We start from the raw sequence: 21,629 nt of genomic DNA on the forward strand, positions 1-21,629 counted from the left end.
CTCAAACAGCCTGATGGCTCAGTGAGCTCCAGTGACAACAGTGCAAGTCTGGTAACTAGGTCACAGTTATGATCCTTAATTAATCCTGAAGAGACCCCATCTGCCATGAGGAAAATGACAGATAAGGTGGCTCATTAAACACAGAAGCAGGCCAGGGGTAATGCCAGACCCCAGCCAAGCAGCAGCTGCTTTTCCCAGCCTGCTCCCTGCCAAGCTTTTTGCCAGCAGATACACCAGGCTCTCCCCATCTCCCCTGAGGAAGCAACAGCAACTCAGAGCTCTTCACAAGCCTCTGCCCAAACCACACTGACATAATCCACAACACAGGAGAGAGATGAGATTGAAAACAGACCAGGGCAGGCAGACATGAGGCTTCAGCAGAGGAGCTGCACCAAATCCTGATGGACAGCTGAACCTTGGATCCCTGAGCTGTGCTTCACCTGCAGCCCTGCTCTTCTCTACATGTCCCTGTGCTGGGTGGGGTGTGCTATCCCAAGTCACTTCTTCCCACAACTCCTCTGGGAGAAGCCAAGAGATACCAGCTTCTCTGCTGGGCTGCCTCAGCTTGCACAGAGGCAGTCACAGCCCTGGCTGCTGCAAAGGGGCATCAAGGCCAGCGGAGAAAAGGGCCCAGCACTGCAGCTGTCACTAGGAGAGTCACACGCTGGCAAAGCCAGGTTGTTCACTTGGCAGAAAGAGCTGGCCCTGGCCATGAGAGTGGAGAGCCCATCTGCCAACAGGGAGCAGAGACTGACTGAGGGCAAGGGCATGGACGGCTGGCACTGGGGAGAGCAGTCTAGGTAAATGTCATCTGCCCTGGCACCTACAGCTGGTTGTTCTACACATGATCCATATGAATTTCTTGATCTCCTTAAATCCACTGGTGACAGGGAGATAAGACAGGATAATGTTGATTGAGTTTTCAAGCCCTGCTTCTGCTACCTGAGCAATTAAAAAGCAGCCACTGTCAGCAAAAACAGCAACACCATTCAGAGCTTCTGAGGACTCAGCACAGAGCAGGAGCATTAAAAATAGTTGCTTCAGAGGAGAAATGGGTGACTAATAAGCCCTACACTGACAACTGTTGGGAGATGGGGGCAGCTTAGTATTAAAGCCATGTCTCTGGGGACCCTTATTAAGGTGTCACTTGTGCTCACTACCACCCCCAAAGCCATTGTATTCTCCAACATGCACAACTGACAGCACACCAGGGAACAGACACAATTAAACCAGGACAAGTAGAAAGGAGAAAAGCTGCCAAGTAAACATAAAACAGTATTTTTACCCAAGGAAACTTTGAAAATCAGAACAATCAAATTCACAGTATATGCACCATCACTGTAGACATGCACTGCTCTCCCTCATCCAAGTGCAGCTGGGTGAGGGACTCCACTACTGTGAGATCATTCCATGAAAATTGGGTCACTGGCTATCAAACCCAAGAGACAGAGCCAGGACTTTGGGAAGGATGCACTGAAATCACTTCTTCCAATTAAAACATGAGCTTAGGAAGCATCTCTAGTTTATTTGCTATTGTAATTAGAGCTTTCAATTTCAATTACTTGCTCAAAATCTCAGTGTTCTTCATGGTAAATAATCCTGACAGGGTTTTTACTGTGGAGGCAGTTTTGGGAACAAAGCTGAAATAAACACAGGAAAGATAAGCACCTTGCCAAGAAAGAAGTACAGAGAACACAGGCCTCACAGAGCAATCCATGGTCTCAAAGGCTCACAAGTGAACTCAGAGCTTGCTCCCACCACACCCCCCAAAGAACAGCACAGCTGTTTGCTCTGCCAAGCACCAGCCTCCTCTCTACCTCTTCCAGTCAAAGTGCAAGGCCAGGTGCTACACAAGCCCTGAAGATCCTTCTGGATTTCAGCACTAGAGAAGATCACAAAGATCCAGAAGGTTTGCACATCCTCACTCATTAGAATTGTTGGCTCCAGTGTTGTGGTTGAAACAGTGGCTGTCCCCTTTTCAAGCACCCTACCCTCCACTACAGTGGCTCATTCTTGCTGCAGATGGGAGTGGATGAAATCTGCTCCATATCAGAGCCTGGCCAATAAGTGTGCATTGCCCAGCACAGCATCTCTCCCAAATATTACTCCTTGAAAGATATTGTTGCCTCACAAAATTCAGCTTGACAAAAAAATCCAACCTCACACTGCCCTGGACAAAGAGGTTGCTCAGCACACTCCATCAGAGGCAGAATAATTAACCTTTAAGTAGTGAATGGGCTGTGGAAAAACACTGCAAAGCAACCCAACCACCTCTCTACTTGTTAAACACTGCAACAATGCATCATCTGTGCTGTATTTGGAGATTTCCAAGTGCCAAAGAACTACAAAGAAATACAAAACTGCCATCAGGGCTTTTGGGGAAACACTTCAGCCACTGCCAGTGAGAGCCTTGTGCAGTGGAGCTAATTTGAAAGTTTTCTGATGCTACTGGTGGCTGAAGAACCATCAGTTATCCTTTGCCCCGAGTTCCCTCTCCACACAGAGCCACCACACCTCGGTCTCACAGGGCTCAGTACTTCCTCCCTATGTGATCAATCATCCTCCCAGTGCCTAGAAGGGGTGTCTTACAACAGATCATCTGGAGTAACACTGAATTTTATTTTGTATTAATTAATGCATTATTAAATTCCACAGTGAAAACATAATGCATCTTTTTGAGAACATGAATTCTGAATTGCTTTTGCAAGCTAAACTTTGAAGCAGAGACTTTTCAAGACTAGAGGTCTTTAAAAAAGAAGATAAGGAAGTACAAAACTAAATTGTCAGAACTACACCCCAGTTTACCTAAAAGCTTGTGGGATGTCTGCAGGAATTTCTGGGTTGAAAGTCTGAGGAGACTAGATTATCTAATGATAATTATAATTATCTTTTACAATTAAATATATAAAATAATATAAATATAATTAAAGATAATTATAATTATCTTATAAAAGTCCCATAAGATCATCAGATCTCTCTGTAAAACCACAGCACACAGGTCAACCACTAGTGCTAAGCCAACAGTAACCCTCCACTCTCCCTTGGTTTGCTTTCCAGTCAGTGTGATATGAGAAACCAGGCACAGAAGTAAAGAGAATGACTTAACCTCAGGTTTGTTTTTTTGCCATTTGAATCTTAATGTCTCAGCTGATCCCTCTCAACCTTTTTGTTATCTTATGTAATGTTTGCTCTTCCAGCTCTTTTTAGGACATTCTCTAGAATCAGTTTTGATTTTCTTTGCCCCGGGCTGGGATAAGACGAATTTCCAAGAGAGAGCACATGCCTCGTCCCCAATTAAGCAGGAAGATTCCTGAAAAGAAGACCTAAAAAGCTTGCAGTTCTTTACCACATCTCCTGGAGACACAAGAGCAACACATTTTCCCACCATTACCACCACCCCAAGCCAACACCACACAAGTGGGTTTGCTCAGCACACCAAGCCAGAGACAGCTCACTCCTTTGAGTCCTCTAGTCCCACAGATCTCAGCTGGAATGATGTTCAAAGCAGCTGCAGAACCATCAGGTCTAATGAACCAGTGCAGACAAGGCTGCCAGCAGGGTCACAGTACCCCCAGAAACCTCCCAGGACACCAGCTGTCCTGGCACCCTCACTTGCACTGCTCCTGGTACCGCCTGTGCTGCTTGGCAGGCAGAACGGCCTGGGAGCCTTGGAAGTAGAGTCCAGAGCTTTGCATGGCTGAGGCTGTTTATAAGATAGTGCACACAGAGCACTTGGCGGCTTTTGGGAGAGTTCAGTACAAAAGCAAACAAGGAATGGAAGCCTTGTATACTCCAATAATCTCAATACGTCACAGAGTTTCCCTGTTTCTCTGATCTGCTGCTTTCAAGTTCAGATTTGGAGATACGATGTGCTAATTTCCTCCCTTAATATTTCAGCACAAGGCCCCTTCTTCCAGATAGCTGACACTCTTCTCATTTTAATACCTTATCACCACCCTCTAACTTTATGTGTAATCTTCAGTGCATAATGAGGAGCAGTATGTCTTGCATCTCACAGGTTAAGCAACAAGAGCTATTGCAAAACAGCACAGCAAACACCATGGGCAGAATGCACACTGGGAGGTGGAAGCATTTGAAGTTGGACCCCAAGAGGGCCATAAGCTCATCCTTCCACTTTTCTGGTGCATACACGGGCTGTGGTATTACACAGACACTTCCACTCACAGGAGAATTTGGCTCTGTGATGTTTCATACCCCCTGTTACCACACACTTTCATGCTATTTTCATGTCTGGAAAACCTCTACTTAAATGTGAGGCATCCTTCTGCTCTACTGCCTTGTCACTTCACCTCAACCCTTTGGATTATTTCTTGCAAGGAGCTAATTCTGACTGTACAACTATAGCATCTAATATTAACTATAACTAATTCTAAAATGATAAATTTCCTTAGCCATTGATGGAAATAATGACAGATCAAAACTGCTTTACACTTTACTCTGGTACTGCTTGCTTTCTCTAAGACAATTCTTAAAACTGTCTCACAACCAGCAGTATCTCATGCTATGGAATAACTGGATAAGGAGAAAAGCCACCCAAGTAACAGAGTTCTGTTGCCTCACTGGGTATTCATTCATGGGATAACACTTACACAGAAATGCCCAGCTTGGCTCTAGTCAGGAGTGGAATTTTCCCCCACCTTCTCACATCATCAGCAGGTATTTCTTTCTGAAATGCTACTCCTTACTTCACTGAATTTCACGGATCTTTGCAGAGGAAATGATATTACCAGATGCATAAAAGAATAACAAGTCTGCTGAGACAAACCACAACAACGAGCCTTACTAGTGGTGTACTGTGACTATTAGGACTTCACTGGATGCCTTTATCCCTATTGCCAGGCTGAAAAGGCAATCTTACTTGTACTGCTACACCTGGGAACAGAAAGGCAGCATGTAAAGGCTGCAGGAGATAGTACTGATTAAAAACTGTCCAGTCAGGGAATCTTCATTTTGACAAAATAAAAAAAAGGACATTGATTTATACAAAGGATTTCACTTCCTGTATCAATCTGAGTCTGTGGTGACTGGGAAGAAGTGAGGGCAGCTTTATTATGCTACTGCCTTCTCAGGTGTCCATGGCAGGCCCATGGGTCAGGTAGAAAAGTCAGAGAGATGGTTTTTGGTCGTAATTTAACACCAGTAGGCACCAAATCCCCACACAGCCCCTACTCTGTCAGATGGAGGAGATAATCAGAAGGGTGAAAGTGTAAAAAATTGTGGATTGAGATAAAGTCAGTTTAATAACTAAAAAAGAGGACAAAAGTAACAGAAAGAAAACAAGTGATGCAAAAGAAAACAAATTACCACCACCTGACTGATGTCCAGCCAGTCCCTGAGCTGTGAGAGCCCCAGCCAACATCCACCCTTCCAGTTTAACTGCTGATTTTGATGTCGTATGGTGTGGAATATCCCTCTGCCCAGTTGGGTTGTCTCCCCTCAATTTCTTGTGCACCTCCAGCTTACTTGCAGGCAGGGCAGTGTAAGAAACAGAAAAGCCCTTGACACTGCACAAGCACTGTTCAGCAGTGTCATGGGGTAGCCACGAATTTCATGGTGTCATGGGTAACCACGACAAGCAGTGACTAAAACATCCCTCTGTTATTGATGCTGTTTTCATCTGAAATCCAAAGCACAGACTATACAAGCTGCTACGTAGAAAACTAACTCTATCCCAGCCAAAACCAGCATATTTTTAGAGAACAAGAGGGAAAGAAAGAATAAGGTCTGCTCCTTGCTTTCTAGCAAACTTCTTGACAGAAAACTCCTAACATTGACATTGCTTTAAGGGAGAGAGCTCATAGGCTCCAGCCCAGCATTTTTCACTGCTGTGGGTTGGTTTCTTGTTTTCAAGGACTTGGACAATCCCTGTTCTGACTTCCACCTTCCTGCCAAAGCCTACAGTAGCATAGGTATGAGCAGCACTAGGGGCTCTCATCAGATACCTGGTATAGCAAAGATGCTTTACTACATAAGCATGACTTCAGTGTCTTTCTGGGTCTAAAGCATTTAAATTCAAAGAATTTACTTTTCACTTCTCTCCTCTGACATCTGTCCCTCCTATATAGAGAGGAGCAGACTATAAATCCTTTCTGGAAACTCCAGTTCCAGATTTCTATAGAGCTCTGACTAAAGATCCAAGTCCTTTCCCCACCCTCTCACACCTTCAATAGAGGAAGCACTTCAAACTTCTAAACTGGATGTAGAAGGTGCTGTCTCTGCCTGAGTACCTAATGAGGAGAAGTGAGGGATGAGATATGCAAGAAAAATGACAGGCTGAATAACTTCAATAGCCATAACTAAAAGTATACTGGTTGGGGTCTATTGGTTCTTTCTAAGAGAAGGAGGAAAACTGTGTGAGAGGAGGAAACAAGGGTGTGGAGGCAAGTCATGGCAAGTGCAGCAAAGCTCACAGTAGCTAGAAGGATTAGTGGATCATTTCCTGCCGTGTGCTGCACAAAGCAAGACAAACACAACAATATAAGATGAAAAAAAAGATTATTATGTGGTTTTCCACATCTGAAGCAACTGGAGAGACATCAGGGATATTGTGGACTTAGGATAAGCCACTGCTGGATGTGTTGATCAGCTGGGCTGTGGACTGCAGCAGCAGTGTGGGGAGGTGCCCTTCAGTGGGACAGCAGGGTACCTTGTATGAGGGTGGCAACAGTTCCCACTGCCCAGACTGAGCCTGACTCACACCCCTGTGATGGGACTTGGCAAGCAAATCAAACTCCTCCACATCACTGGGCAGCTCCTGGGGTCTGGCAGACAGGAAAAATGTCCTGACCCAACAGCCTTGTGAGTCCACAATTTTTAAGAGATCCATCACAGGAGGGAATGAAACAACTCATGCTTGTTTGTATGAGATGGGTACAAATCTTGCCTGGCCCATGTCAGTGAGACAGGAGTGCTGCTCAGCCACTCTGCACACGAGCCTCAGCATCCAGCAGCTCCTCCAGCTTGCTCAAATTCTCTGCTGCTTAGAGGGTCCTAGAAAGAAATGAGATTTCCTGTTCTGCCATGTAAAGAAGACACTGGCTCCAGATCAGGAAACGTGTTTAAGAAATTCGGCATCGGAAGAACTGTCACTGTGCAGCTGCTATAACAAGGCTCCAATTTTGCCTTAAAAGGTAAATAAACTAAATCCTCTCTAAGAACTGCTGGTCTCAGGACCGGAGGTGGAAGTTCTCAGATGAAGCCTGGAATCTGAGTTTGGATTAAATCCAGATGTCAGGATCACACCCACTCCCTCAGAAAATTCAGATCTCAATATAGACAGGGGTTTCTGCATGGGGAGGGGGAACTGTTTTTCTGCCCTGCCCTCTCTGACACTGACTGGATGGGAAAAAATTAGGAATATGCACAGCCCTGACTTCAAAAGTGGACAAAAGGGATTAGATGTTACTAATTATGGTGCAGTGATAGCGTTTCATTTGAACAGGCTGAATGCAGAGGGGCTGTTCTTTTCTGCTAAGTATCTAAATGCTCTCTTCAAAGCATAAATTTCATGAAAATTCTATGAAAGAAGCTACCTGCAGACAAATGCAAGGGCAGATGAATGCTACAAGTCTGTGAACCAAGTTCCATTTCCAGGAATATTTGGGCAAACGTGCTTGAGAGAAGATGGATGGGAGGAAAGTATTCAAGGTAACTTACACCTGACCCTACATGGTAACCAGCAGCATGGAAAGAGACTGTCTTCACCAGCAACACTATCCATAGACATCTGCACACATCAACTTGATCTTGTGGCAGGGGATTTTTCCCTGTTTCAGTTTCTCTGTGGAAAGCACTTTCTGTGACTTCTCACCCACCACCCAAGCTTCTGGAATTTAACCTTGTTTTCCCTTAACATTTATTTAGCTGAGAAACTGACAAATCATCAGAACAGAATGGGCTTCAGACAACTAAAATCAGCAGAGGCTCTCAGGATAGCTCAGTCTTCCCTTCTCTTCCTCTTGCACTGCAAGACACAGGCCTTTCAGGCAGATTGAGCTTCCTCTGCTCAATCTGGTCTCAGGGACCAGCTCTAAAGGCTGCTCCAAAACACAGCCACAGCAAGGAACTACTCACCTTCTGGCCTAAATTTTATCAGGGCCAGCTGAAAAAATTTGTCCTCACACCAGTGCTATCCTCTCTGCTTAAACCCTTCTCCTCCTTTATCACGTTACTCTGCCCTTTCCATACTGCCAAGCAACACTTCCTTCCTTCTCCCCTGCCTGCTGTAGCTGCTGCCTCTCCCCAGTCTAAGCCTGCTTTTTCTCTCGGCAGGAGCTCCCTGTTCCCTCCTGGGCTGCCACTGGCCCTGCTGCAGACTGTCCTCCTCCTGCAGTGTGGCAAACAGCCTTTGTGTGGCATCTCATGCCAGTTTCTCCCAAGCCCTGTAGGACGGCGGTAATACACTGCCACAATTAACATCCTTAACCACCGTTTAATTAATCCACTGAAGCCCTAAGAAATTTTAATTAACGGCAGCTTTATTAGTATTTACTTCACCTTCAACATGTAAGCTCTGGCAGTATTTCCAAAGAGAGAGCACTGGCAGAGCAGTTGACAAGGCACCTCTTTTCCTGACTTTTCCCTGCTCTGTTGCTCCCAGAGCTCCCAGCCAGCTCTGTGCACTGACAAGAACAGTTCCTTCAGCAGAACACCAAGATCAGGGTCAAGTTAACGTTGTTACGTTGCTCTGCGCAATTCCTGTCGTGTACAAGGTTAAATAAATTCACCAAAATCATGCTTCAAAAGAAGTGTTACTGTAGGGTTTGATTAACAGCACAGATTGGAGGGGAATCTGACAGGAAAGCCGAGGGTTCTGCTCCATTTGGAGATCTCCATATCGTAGCCAAGGTCGCCGTCTCAGCTGCCAGCCTTGAATGATGTTTGTGTAAAAAGCAGATGCTCTTCAGGCTTCACATGCACTTCTGAATACAAACCCACAAGTCTCTGAATACCAGCAACCACGCAGACTAGTGTACTTCACCCCTCAGCCCTACAACGTGGCAAGATGCTGCTGTTCAGATTACCAGGATGAAGAAAGATTATCAGATTTCTGAGGGATCTAACCTGCTGTGGCAGGTGTCCAGGCACACAAGCTCTGCAGCCTCTTGCAGCAGATTTGTGTTCATTTGCACAACACCTTTCTCTGGTGCCGCTTACAACAAAACACATGCTCCATCTGAGCTAAGTATCACGGACAAGTGTTAAGGGAAAAATAGGAGAAAGAAAAATACTCTCAACATACTATAAATCAAGCTTATGTGACTTGATTTCTGTTGCTAAATCTGCAATTAACCCCAGGAGCACAGGAGTGATCCCTTAGGCCCAGACACATTAACTGTGCTCTAAGGACATTTGCTATCCACAAGTTAGAATGCCATGATGCTCCCTCAATTTTTAGAGAAACTGATGTGATACAAAGCTTCAGGGTAGAGAGTCAAATGCTGATGTTCCAGGGAACATGGACAGCAGTCATCTGAAATACAGATCAGATATCTTTAAACTTGAAGTACTAATGAACTATTATTTTGCTAAATACTTGAGGCATGTAACACTAACCAAAACCCAGTTGTGGGGGAAAAAAAACAAAAAAAAATTCTTCATGAGCAACTGAACTAATAATTCAAAGCACTATCCTGGTGCTACCAAATGACCAGAACTCCTGCTTTCATAACTGCTACAGAGGCTGAGGTCAAATACCACTGCCCTACTTCAATCATTTATCTACAGAACAAATTAAAACTAGCACATATCTGGTTTAACAAGGCATTACAATGCATTACATTAATGATGCATTACATTAACAAATACTGAGTTAAGATCTGAACATTGATACTTCTTAAATAATATTGTCTTAAATTTTTAATAAGCAAGAAATGAACTGTACTTAAAACACACCTATACAAAAACCCTACTAAAACCCAAATCCCATACCCTGCCTTGTAAAGCCCCAGCTAACTTTTTTAGGGCTTTGTAAGTAATACATGAGGGCAGAACTCTGTCCCATTTCCTGCCTCAGAACTTTGTAACACACTGGAGCTGACATGAAATCTGACATTTGACTATGAGGCTCTCCTCCTCACCAGCTTACTCAGATCCCAAAGTTTACAAACTGCATGCAGCATCCTCAAAGTGAGTCAATGATGAATAAGAGGGTCAGGCAAATACCCTGCTGGCTGTCCCCCAGACAACTCTCTCTGACAGAGGAGTTGTCTAAGATTAATCTGCAATATCTAAATGCTAACCAACACTTTTAGAAGTGTTTTTAATAGCCAAACTTGGGTTCAGCAGCCACAGTCCTACAATGGCTCTGTACTTTTCTAGTCATGCTACATGAGCACCTTCTAGTAACTACACAATGTGACTTCATGCAGGTAAGAGCCAAGAGTGACCTTTAAGAAAGCTCTTCTCCAAACTCCACTCCTCTTACTAAACCCACTCCTGCCCCAAAGTGCCCAGGACAGTTCTTGGCTTTCTACCCAATTCCTGTCTTCCGTGAAATTGTTTCACAAGATGAGGGAACAAAATGCGTTGTCATTTTTCCTTCTCCATTCTTTCCACACTTGAGCAGTCAGTGTTTACAGGAAGTAGCATTACTGTGGTTTGAATGGCCACACACATAAGAACTCCTTTTACCACTACGCCCCACACACACCAAATACTCTTGTAAGCAAACAGGTTCTAATGTCCATTGCAAACCAGAAAAGGAAGGGTTTAATTTAACTTCTTGCTGTTGTTCTTTCCATCAAAACCCGGCAAAAATGCAATGGTGAAAGTCTGAGCATCACCTGCAGAGGAGCTGTTAGATTCATTCCAGCCGTAGAAGAAGTGCTAGGGGTCCAGTATAATCACCACCACCACCTGAACCCCGGGCATGGGCTCTGCAGGGAGTCAGAGGTACATTTAGGAAGACAACCGAGAAGGGTCCGAGCAGCGCTGGATTTCCCCCAGCACAGCTGACTCAGAGCTCGCCTTTTCCCACGAACGGGCGCGCTGAGGTGACCCCCAATCTCCTGTCCTGGGATCGAGGGATCCCGAACCTTCTGGGAAACAAGCACTGCACAGCTTGGAGCTCTGGGGAAACTCAGAGCAGCGCTTCCCATGCGGACCATGCCCACACGGCCCCCGCCCAGGGCCGGCTGCCCCCTCCCCTCACAGACCCCCAGCAGTACCCAAGCCCTCTCCGTACCCTCCCAGCGCTGCGGGAGCGGCTCAGCCTCACCCTCACAGCGCCCCTATTCCCGCATGGCGTCCACACCCACTCCAGCCCCTCACAACCCCGGGGGTCCCTCCACAACCTCACGCCGCCTCCAGCCCCTCACAACCCCGGGGCTCTCTCCACAACCTCACGCCGCCTCCAGCCCCTCACAACCCCGGAGCTCTCTCCACAACCTCACGCCGCCTCCAGCCCCTCAGAGCACCCCAAAGCCGCCGGGCGCCACCCCCGGTCCCTCCCCGCGCCTGCGCGGCCCCACCGCGCCTGCGCCGCGCCCTCGGGGCTATAAAAGCGGCAGTGCGGGAGCACATCCCCGTGTCGCCTCCCCGTCGCCGGTGTCACTTTGCCGTCACCTCCGGTGTCCCGTCCGGCAGCAAGGATGGAAGCGGTAGTGCGGCGCTGCCCGTTCCTGGCCCGTGTGTCCCAGGCGTTCCTGCAGAAGGCAGGGCCGTCGCTGCTGCTGTACGCCCAGCATTGCCCGCGCATGATGGAGGCGGCCCCGCCGGCCGCCCGCGCCCTCGCCACGTCCGCCGCCCGCGGGCAGCAGGCGGAGGAGGAGACCCCCGCGGGCCGCCGCGGTGAGTACGGCCCCGGCAGCGAGCCGAGCGTCACGGGCCCCCTGAAGGGGAAAAAAAGAACACAGACATAACATGTCGCGGGGGGAAACTTCTGGAATAGGCAGCGCTGAGGCAGAGGTTGCTTAATCCTTGAAATGTCCGCGGTAACGAAATTGGTGACCGTGGCACGAATCGGGGACCGGCCTGATGGGGCGTCCTGGGCGAGCCCCGGGTGGGGATCCGGGATCCTGGATCTCGGAGTGGCGTTTCTCACTGTACAGTGGCCGCTCACGCCCCCCGGGAACATTCCTTGGGGAATTCTTCCCCAGGCGCTCAGGGGAAGGAGCTGAGGCTCGCAGCAGAGGAAGCTGTATGGCTGAAAAATCTCTGAACTCCTGGAAAGATCACAGAATCACAGGTTAGAAAAGACCCCTGAGGTCGAGTCCAGCCTGTGACTGAACACTACCATGTCAACTACAGCATGGCATTTAGTGCCATATCTAGTCTTTCCTTCAATCTTTTCTTTAAATATTGCCATTGCGAGTGAAAGAGAGGTATTTTTGCCCCTCAAAGGGTACAGTGCTAGATCTAACATCTGAAATCTGATGTCCCTTGGGTGTTACTGGGATTTTATGCTTGTATAAATAAAATGTGACTGCTCAGTTAAACAGTTCTGAATGGGGCTTGTCAAATTAATTGCAAAAGTAATGGATAAAAAAAGTTAGTGTATTGAAATGATGAGGCTGAAGTGTTTTCTCTTCTCTGCCCCCATCTCAGAGGCCAAAATTGTCAAAGAAGTAGCCCAGCAGAATGGAGATGGAACCCAGCCTCCTGCTGGCCACCCACCTGCCAGCGCTGGCCAGAGTACGGCTACCAAATGCCCATTCCTGGCAGCTCAGATGAATCACAAGAACAGCAATGTTTTCTGCAAAGCCAGCCTGGAGCTGCAGGAGGACGTGCAGGAAATGCAGGTGGACAGGAAAGGTATGTTCTCTGTGCACTGAAGTGGTGATTCCTCCCGAGAGCTGCTGGTGCCTGACATGGCTCTGGAGCGTGCCAGGTCTGACAGGCATCACTGAAATGATGCACTTTTATGGGAGACTGCTGGGAAAAAGCTGCTGGAGAATGTATGTGTTAATGACACACCTGTGACGTTGGGCAGGGTTTCCCTGGGGGATTTTGATGTGGGAATAACGTGAGCTGTATTTTGATGTGCTGGCTGGCTCTAGATGTGGGAGTCAAGCTGTTACACTCGCACCCAAGCAGGTGCTTAGATCTGAGGAGAGCTTTGCCAGGGTGCTGGTTTAGACAAAAGTTTCATATCCAAAGACGGAGAAAAGTGTCAAGACATCAGGCAAGTACCAGCACAAATCCAAGCTTGAAAGCAGGCAAATGGTTTTGGGGTGTATTTTTGTGTTTATGGAGCTAAAGGGTGTTGGCTGGCTTGCAGTGGTAGTGCGGAAGGGCTGTCCTTCAAAGGAAGGAACTTCTCAGCAGTATCAGTAAAGCCTTGCTGCCTGTCTCAGGAGGCTTATTTTACTTTTCTGTTTGCCTTCTGTGGCATAGTTTTTAAAAAAATAAATCTGTGCTAACAGAATAAAAAGGAAGCAGCTGACTAGAAGTCTGCCTTCAGTTAGGTGTGTACCAATACCTCAGATAAATGCTATAGCTGTATAGTGTGGCTCTCTGAGTCATGATGAACCAAATGTCTTGTAAGGAAGTTGCCTGTTGTACTGTGGTTAATTAGCAAGGCTAATCCTTCTGTCTTGTCCAATGCAAATTTGCAAGCAAATAAAATAGTTGACCTTAGCAGGATCAATGTGGGGTTTTGGGTATGTCCTTCCTAAAGATTGAAATATCGGTTTTATTTAAAATGTTTGCTTTGCTGAATTCAACTTACTTCACTCTGTTTCAAACCAAACTCACTGGAATTCATTACAATGTAGGTACAGAATTTGCCAAAATACCAAGTACTTCCACTGTGAGAAAGATTGAGACTGAGGGAGAAGAGCAGAGTGGCTTGCTCAAGAAGTTTAAGGATATTATGCTGAAGCAAAGACCGGAAAGTGTCTCTCATCTGCTTCAGGATAACTTGCCAAAATGTAAGAATGTCTGGCAAAACCCCCAGAGGCCTGGTCTGCTGTGATGATTTTGTGTGTGCTGAAGGTTCTGTCTCATTTCAGCTGTCTCCACCTTCCAGTATGATCAGTTCTTTGAGAAGAAGATCGATGAGAAGAAGAAGGATCACACCTACCGAGTGTTCAAGACGGTGAACCGGAAGGCGCAGATCTTCCCCATGGCAGACGACTACACTGATTCCCTGATCACCAAAAAGGAGGTGTCTGTGTGGTGCAGCAATGATTACCTCGGCATGAGCCGGCACCCTCGTGTCTGTGGGGCAGTTATGTGAGTAGTGCTGTGTTCTTAAGCTGTGTTTTGTGGGAAGGCTTCTGAAAAGCTGGTTTCTGTCAGGTACATAAGTTGCTTCTGATGTGATTCTGGGTGTGTAGTTAAGACCACACTTGTTTCTTGAGCTGGGGTGGGTCACTTGGTGTTAGATCCAAGGCTGCACTGTGTGTACTGGTCACTGATTGTGCTCCTTGGATCTTCCATAGAAGCCCCAAAATGTTACCAGATAAACTGGATGGTATATTGCAGCTATATTTGGTCACTGATTTCTGACCTTACTGGACTCCTGAGTGTGCAGGTTGCTCAAAGACCCAACAGCTGCTTTTTTGCTGCCAGGTTTTTTTTAGAGCAGTCCTGATAATATACCAGAATGTTTTCAGCAATGATCCTTTACTCTTCTGTGTGTCCCACAGCAATGCTAATGCCTCTCTTGGGACCTCTTTAGGGAAACACTGAAACAACATGGTGCTGGAGCAGGAGGCACAAGAAACATATCAGGAACAAGTAAATTCCATGTCGATTTGGAAAAAGAACTAGCTGATCTCCATGGAAAAGATGCAGCACTGTTGTTCTCATCTTGCTTTGTAGCCAATGACTCCACTCTCTTCACTCTAGCTAAAATGCTCCCAGGTAAGATCTCAGATTGCATCTCTGTTGCCACAAAAACACAGCCCTGCCCCAAGCTGTTGGGTAGATGTCCAAAGTGAGGATTCACCCATATCCATTGGCAGAGTATGGTTTGCTGCTTTTGATACCATATTCAAGTTATGTTCAATACAAATGATAATATCAACCTACTGAGATTGAGATCTATGAACTGGGAACCACTGGAGGAATTAGACAAGAGTCTTCTGTTCTGGCATTTAAACTCTACCTGAGAATGAAGCAGTGGGAATTTAGTGTCCTCCCACTGGAAGGGGTGAACTTCTCTCTTACATCAGAAGTTAGGAGAGTGAGAGAACTATTTTCTCAAGCTCTTATTTGTGTTAATTTGAACACCTAAAATAAACCTTAAGTATTATTTTTACTTCATAATCTGTAACTTGCTCTTTCAATCAAAAGCATTACTTTGAAGAACAAGCTAGCTGCCTTTGTTTCCTGAACTCTTCCCATACATAATGCAATTTTAGGAATCACTTAATGCTTTCTGTACTTAGAAGGTAACTGGGCTGTTTCCTCAGGTTGTGAGATCTACTCTGATTCTGGAAACCATGCCTCCATGATCCAGGGGATCCGTAACAGCAGGGTGCCAAAACATATATTTCGCCATAACGATGTCAACCATCTTCGAGAACTGTTGAAAAAGTCTGATCCATCCACCCCTAAAATTGTTGCATTTGAAACTGTTCACTCAATGGATGGTAAGTTGACATCAAAGCCTCCTGTCTGTTTCTAGGGCAGTTAGTCCTCAAATCATCTGTGTTTTAGGTTTCAAAGTGTACAGTGCTATAGGGGTTGTCTGGGGGTACTTCTGGGGTTTAGTTAGTCATACAAAAAAATCCTAAACTGCTTTGGTTCCTAGGTGCTGTTTGTCCTCTGGAAGAGCTGTGTGATGTGGCCCACGAGCACGGGGCCATCACCTTTGTGGATGAAGTGCATGCTGTGGGGCTGTATGGAGCCCGAGGAGGCGGGATAGGAGACCGGGACGGGATCATGCACAAGATGGACATCATCTCTGGAACACTTGGTATGCACAGCCTGGCACTTCTGCAGGAGCTGAGGCAGCAAAGCTGCTGAGCAGCCAAACTGAGCTAACCCACTCAAAATCAGTCTAGTCAAATGAACTTGCTAAGGGCTGCTGGGGCCTAGGATTTTTCAAAAAGCCCAAGGGATTTAAGTGTGCCCCACAGTTTTTGAAAAGCTTCTATTAAGCTACTTACACTGCCTTAGAATTAATTATGGTAGCTTTGTATGGGGTTTTCCTTTAAGCAAGCTAGCAAAAAGTCCTCCAGTGGCATGTTATACAACTCAAAAAGAAATTCAGGTGAGAATGCTAGTAGAGCAGTTCTCTATATTTAGTAGTACTTAGTTCCTTTATGTGAAATGGAGTGCTCCTAATCTAGAAACCTGAGATGGGGAGTTATGTAAAGAGATTTGGCAAGTACTGAAGCAACTGCTATTATCTGAGTAGAATGCAGGCTCAGGAGTAAGTTTGCTGCTGCAAATTGGAAGGTTGTTTCAACAGCTTTCAAAACACGAATAAAATTTATTAGGAAAGTTCATGCCCTTTGGAACTTAAAAGTCCTGGGTTACAACCTAATAGGAACAGAAGTGTTCACCAGACACCCTAGTTCTGCCTGTGGCTGTGTTCTGCACTCCAGACATTTGGAAAGGAGGGCTGGTATCAACTGCACAATCACAGTGACAGCCTTCTGTGCTCCTTAGGAGCATGGGCTATTTCTAGCATCTCTGAAACAGATTATTTTAAATCTGCTGAGAGACTTAGTGTTGATCGCATGGGGTCACTGTTGAAGTCCCTGCTTGATGATTGGGCTTGTAAGGTCTTCCCCAAAATCAAAACTTGTTGTATTTGAGAGAGGCATGAGCCATCCTTGCTGTGCAGTAACTAGATCCATGTTATCAAGATTGGCTTAAAAAGCAAAGCTGTACCATGTGCTGAGTAAATACAAGAGAGGAGCTGGAGCATGCCATGCTACATTACGTGTGTGGTCAGAATAACCCATTCCTGCAAGTGTAAAGCTCCAATCCTTCAAGTCATTCCAATAGGTGGAAAGAATTAAGTCTGGTTACCTTTTTATTTTTTTTTTTTCCTTCAGGCAAAGCATTTGGCTGTGTGGGAGGCTACATCTCCAGCACCAGCTCTCTGATAGACACAGTTCGTTCGTACGCTGCCGGCTTTATTTTCACCACCTCCCTGCCCCCCATGCTGCTGGCAGGGGCCCTGGAGTCCGTGCGGACGCTGAAGAGCGCCGAGGGGCAGGTGCTGAGGCGCCAGCACCAGCGCAACGTCAAGCTCATGAGGCAGATGCTGATGGATGCAGGGCTGCCCGTGGTGCACTGCCCCAGCCACATCATTCCCATAAGGGTGAGGACTTGGGGTGCTGTTAGCACAGGGCTGTGGTGCTTGTTTTGCTGTCCGTGAGCACGTTACACCAGCAGGTGTTAGTTACTGCCTTCACAAAGTTCCAACTCACCCTGTTGCTCAGCAGGGATGTGCCAGGAGTCTGGCTTAAGCTTAAGCCTGGTGTAAATATAAAATACAGGGTTTCATACACTAACTATACAGAAAATAGGGAAACTGCTACCAAGCTAGTGAAAAGATTTGGGTTACAAACAGCTGAGCGGCCTAGGCTGCAGTGATGTTCTTATGCCCAGAGTGCTCTGCAACACAGACTTCTAAGCCTTTCTTTCTGACCTACATGTCACTTACCAGCCCCCCCCATTGGATTTTTATGGCTTGCTAAGTTGGGCTGACAATTTTACCAACTCTCATCTTTTGTCTGATTTTGTAACTTAGTATTTTGATCTTCAGGTTGCAGATGCTGCTAAAAATACAGAGATCTGTGACAAGCTGATGAGCCAGCACAGCATCTATGTCCAAGCCATCAACTACCCGACGGTTCCCCGCGGAGAGGAGCTGCTCAGAATTGCCCCTACACCTCACCACACCCCTCAGATGATGAGTTATTTTCTCGGTGAGTGGACTCCTGCATCAGTGCAATGAGGATCCTGCCTGTCTGTGCAGTCTTTGTACTAAAAATGAGACTGGGAAGTGCTTGAGTTTTGGATGTCATGAGCTGGACAGTGTCTTTCCACTGCTGCAGCACATCCTGCACACTTCCCTGCTTGGAGTGTGAGATGTGAAGGCCAGTGCACTGTGACTTGGAACAGAGAGGGGCAAGACCAGTGCAGACATGTACCCAGACACTGCTCATGTGTTGTCCAAACCAATCTTCACATGTTATGTGGATCCCAAACTCAGCTATCCTCAGCCAAGCTGTTAGCTTGTCTTAGACATGGATCTGTCCAGAGAAAGTAGATCCTTCTTGATCCTGTCAGGAGAGGTGATATGAGGATTGCTGAGACGTAGTTGCAGCCCAGTTGTTTCAAGAGGTAGATTGTGTCAGAGTGAAATCCTATTATCCCTGCTCACTTGTTAGGAGAATAAATATGCTGCCACTTCTGCTTCTCTAAAGCAATCCAGTCTTAGGCTTTGATCTTGATAAACTTCTCTTAACAGAAAAACTGCTGGCTACGTGGAAGGATGTTGGTCTGGAGCTGAAACCACACTCCTCAGCTGAATGCAACTTCTGTAGACGACCCCTGCATTTTGAAGTGATGAGTGAACGAGAGCGAGCCTACTTCAGTGGCATGAGCAAATTAGTATCTGTCAGTGCATGAAAGTAACAATTTTAATTTGTTGTCCAGCTCTAGTATCGAGTCAGTAGCATTTTTTAATTGTTCAAGTATTTTAATTGTAGTTGAAGCACTATGCTCTGAAAATAAATTTCTAGAGCCATGATGCCCATTTGTTTTTGTGTGCTTCTGTGTCCCTTCCATAACTGGAACTGAAGTGTCAGGGGGGGGCATTTGATGGAATAAAACAGTTCTCTACAGCTAAATGGCCCTCATGTCAAATGACGATGCCTAAAGAACTTCACTAGTGCTTCCTGCATGGGTTTATTTATTATGGAAAGAGAAAACAGCTTCTCTGGGACATCTTCCTGAAAGCCTTTGAAAACATGCAGCTGTAGTTCTACATGCCCACTAAAACTTAAGCACCTTGAGAGGTGCTGTATAAGCAGCTTACACCCCTGTTTTGGGATGCAGGCATTCAGAATGGGATCTGAGGGATGCTCTCTCCCTCTGCTACACCTCTTCTTCCTCTGTAGTTCTGTGCACAAGCATTCCCCTTCTGGCATTCACTACTACCCCGAGGGGAAAGATGCTAGTGCAATTAATGAAGTGGTATACAGAAAAGCAAGCTGGGGGTATGGCAGGGGCTGGAAAAGGAAGGTGTGTCCAGCACTGCAGGTGCTTCAGGCAGGTTGGCTCTGGCTGCCTGTGTCTCTGCAGGAGGTGCTGTTCTGTGCAATCAGTGCTAGCCTGGTGTAAAAAACTGTCAGTAAGCAATAAAATAGTTCAGGTCTCTGAGAGAAGTCATTGTAGGAGAGCATCAGTACTACCTTCACAACCCTCCTGAAACCTTAGGCCTCTTACACCTAATTGCCATCTTCTTTCATGCTTTGGTGAATAGCAAAGGCCTGCTTTGAACAGGGGGAAGTAATTCTCTGGTGAGCACGTGTACTCAGAGGTCATCAGTATTGGCATCAAGTCAAGCAGAGCACTGAACTGCTCCTTGCAGGTGCAGGCATGTCCAGGAACTGCTACAGTGGCTTCCACAAGCCCCTGAACAGCCACTCTCTCCCAAGGACTTTGTTTTCTGGCTGTAAGGAGCCAGCCTGGCACTTCTCCCTGCTGTCACACTCACATGTGCACTGTGAGGCTCCCTCCCACTAGGGATCCATTATAGTATCACAAATAGCCATGTGTGGTGGAGATAGAATCCCAAATTAAAGCAAAATCATCAGCTGGAAGTCACCAGTTGTTTAAGCATGTCCTGAAGCACCCTGCTATTCTCAGAAGAGTTTTTATAAAAACATTTGACTTTCCAAGCAGTCAAGCTACTTTGAAAAATCCCTTTGCAAGGGGCTGCTGCTGCCCCTGCCAGGTGCAGGTGCTCTCTAGAAGGGAGGATGTGACCTGCCTGGCCTTGCCATGAACCATTTGTGGCCCAAGACTCAAAGCATATGTTTTAGAGCTCTTCCCATTATCTTTTAGGTTACATTACTGCATTAACTGGAGCTATAAAATAATAAGCCACAGCTCCTCCATCAACCTCTCCCTAGGACCTTGTCCCCAGCACGTTAACATGCCAACAATGTCATTGCAAACTCTGGCAACAATCAGGGAACAGCTGTAAGCAATCAGTGTGTGGGAGATAACAGATGTTGACTCACATATGGCCATATTCTGACAATACCAGGTCACTTGCATTTCTAGGTTTTTTTTCACTGAAAGCTTTCAGAATTGGCCCATTTTACAAACCAGTTAATAAGCCCTGTGTTTCTTCCTAGTTTTTATAACAGTAACTCAACATTTTGTACTACAAAGGTGAAGAAATAAGACATAGAAAGGTACCAGCTATCAGAAATCTCCAAAGTTCCTTCAAATTAATCACAGGAGAGAACAAAACCCCAGGATTCAAAGCCAGCAACCTTTGAAATGACAGGAACACGAATAACCTCAGCACGTGGCAGCCAGTACCTCCACACCTTTTCACATCAGCTGTGACAAATTACCTTCAGCACTGGTGTAGGCAAGCAAGAGTGTGAAAGCAGAACCAGGGCACAGCAAGAGGCCAGCAGATGTCCATCACTTAACTGCAAAAGAAAAACAAATCCAATGGCACATTGAAAGGATAAATTCTCCCCAATGAAAAGGACAAAGAAAGAAAAATAAACACATATTGTTTCCCAGCAAATAAAAAAAAATGAATGGGGGGTTGTATAAGTAGGGGTAAGTTATGCAAACTTCAGTTTGGTGCCTGGAAAAAAAATAATAGAGGAAGTAATCAGTAAAAGATGTTTAAAGTCAGACAATAGCAGTGGCAGAGTGAGGAAGCAAGAATGCAGCCATAAAGCTGTGGCTAACATTTGTCTGGGGCAAAACAATTAATCTTAGTTAAATGTTGCATAGCCCTAAACTCATACCCTCCTCCATTTCCCAACCTATTTACACAACAGAGAAACCCCAGGTGCTACAGGAGCAGCAAAACCATTCCAAGTGCAAGCAGGAGCACGTGTTCCCAATGCTGGGAGGAGGCTGCAGAGGGGGATTCTCCTCCTACCGTGGCCAGGGGCATTATCAGCACCACCAAATTCACAGCTCTGGTGTCCCTGATGCTTTGCACACATTTATGTTGGGATACACCCCTTGCACCGCAGCCTGGCCTGCTGCCAGCAGCTGGGATGGGGGACGTGAGTGTGGACTGAGCACAAACCAGTGCTGCTGGGGCACACCCTGGCACAAGGCACCAAAAGCCTCATGTGAGGCAGCCCCTGGGCCAGAGCTGCCAGCCCAGCTTGATCCCAAACCCTCATCATCCCCAGGCTAGGTTAGGCACCCTCCTCTCCATCCAGGCCCCCACCCTGCACAGCCCCAGCTGGGCTGATCCCAGATATCCTTTCCCCAACAGGTAAATCGCCTTTCACTCCCTGCTGCTCCTACCTGCTTCCTGCCATCCCCAAGGATTGTAGGGAGGGCACAGAGCTCTTGAGAGGACAAGGGCTCATCCCCCTTTCCCACAGGCACCTGAGGTTTCATAGCCCAGGTGCCAACTGACTCTTAATTCACACATTCAGCTTACAACCAGGTGTAACTCTTTTGCAGCCCCTCTGCTTCAGATC

At 46.4% G+C, this 21,629-nt stretch overlaps 1 protein-coding gene and 1 long non-coding RNA gene across 3 annotated transcripts; one reads left to right on the forward strand and one right to left on the reverse strand.

The window, feature by feature from the left end:
• Positions 1 to 8,480: 8,480 nt before the first annotated feature.
• On the reverse strand, positions 8,481 to 11,475 carry LOC117245055. Of its 2 annotated transcripts, none has more exons than XR_004499217.1 (2): positions 11,410 to 11,475; positions 8,481 to 10,898 (listed from the first exon to the last, which is right to left on the reverse strand). It is a non-coding gene; the product is annotated as an uncharacterized LOC117245055 (long non-coding RNA). The 2 variants fall into 2 exon arrangements; XR_004499216.1 differs by lacking the exon at positions 11,410 to 11,475 and adding an exon at positions 11,316 to 11,400.
• A 60-nt stretch (positions 11,476 to 11,535) lies between these two features.
• On the forward strand, positions 11,536 to 18,688 carry ALAS1 (5'-aminolevulinate synthase 1). The gene is made up of 10 exons (XM_015640829.3): positions 11,536 to 11,811; positions 12,568 to 12,774; positions 13,737 to 13,892; positions 13,974 to 14,196; positions 14,645 to 14,829; positions 15,381 to 15,560; positions 15,722 to 15,886; positions 16,977 to 17,245; positions 17,693 to 17,855; positions 18,401 to 18,688. The coding sequence occupies exons 1-10, from the start codon at positions 11,613 to 11,615 to the stop codon at positions 18,559 to 18,561; spliced, it is 1,908 nt and encodes a 635-aa protein (XP_015496315.1). The 5' UTR covers positions 11,536 to 11,612; the 3' UTR covers positions 18,562 to 18,688.
• The last annotated feature ends 2,941 nt before the right edge of the window (positions 18,689 to 21,629 follow it).

This window comes from Parus major, chromosome 12, assembly GCF_001522545.3.
Source record: "Parus major isolate Abel chromosome 12, Parus_major1.1, whole genome shotgun sequence".
Classification (NCBI taxonomy): domain Eukaryota; kingdom Metazoa; phylum Chordata; class Aves; order Passeriformes; family Paridae; genus Parus; species Parus major.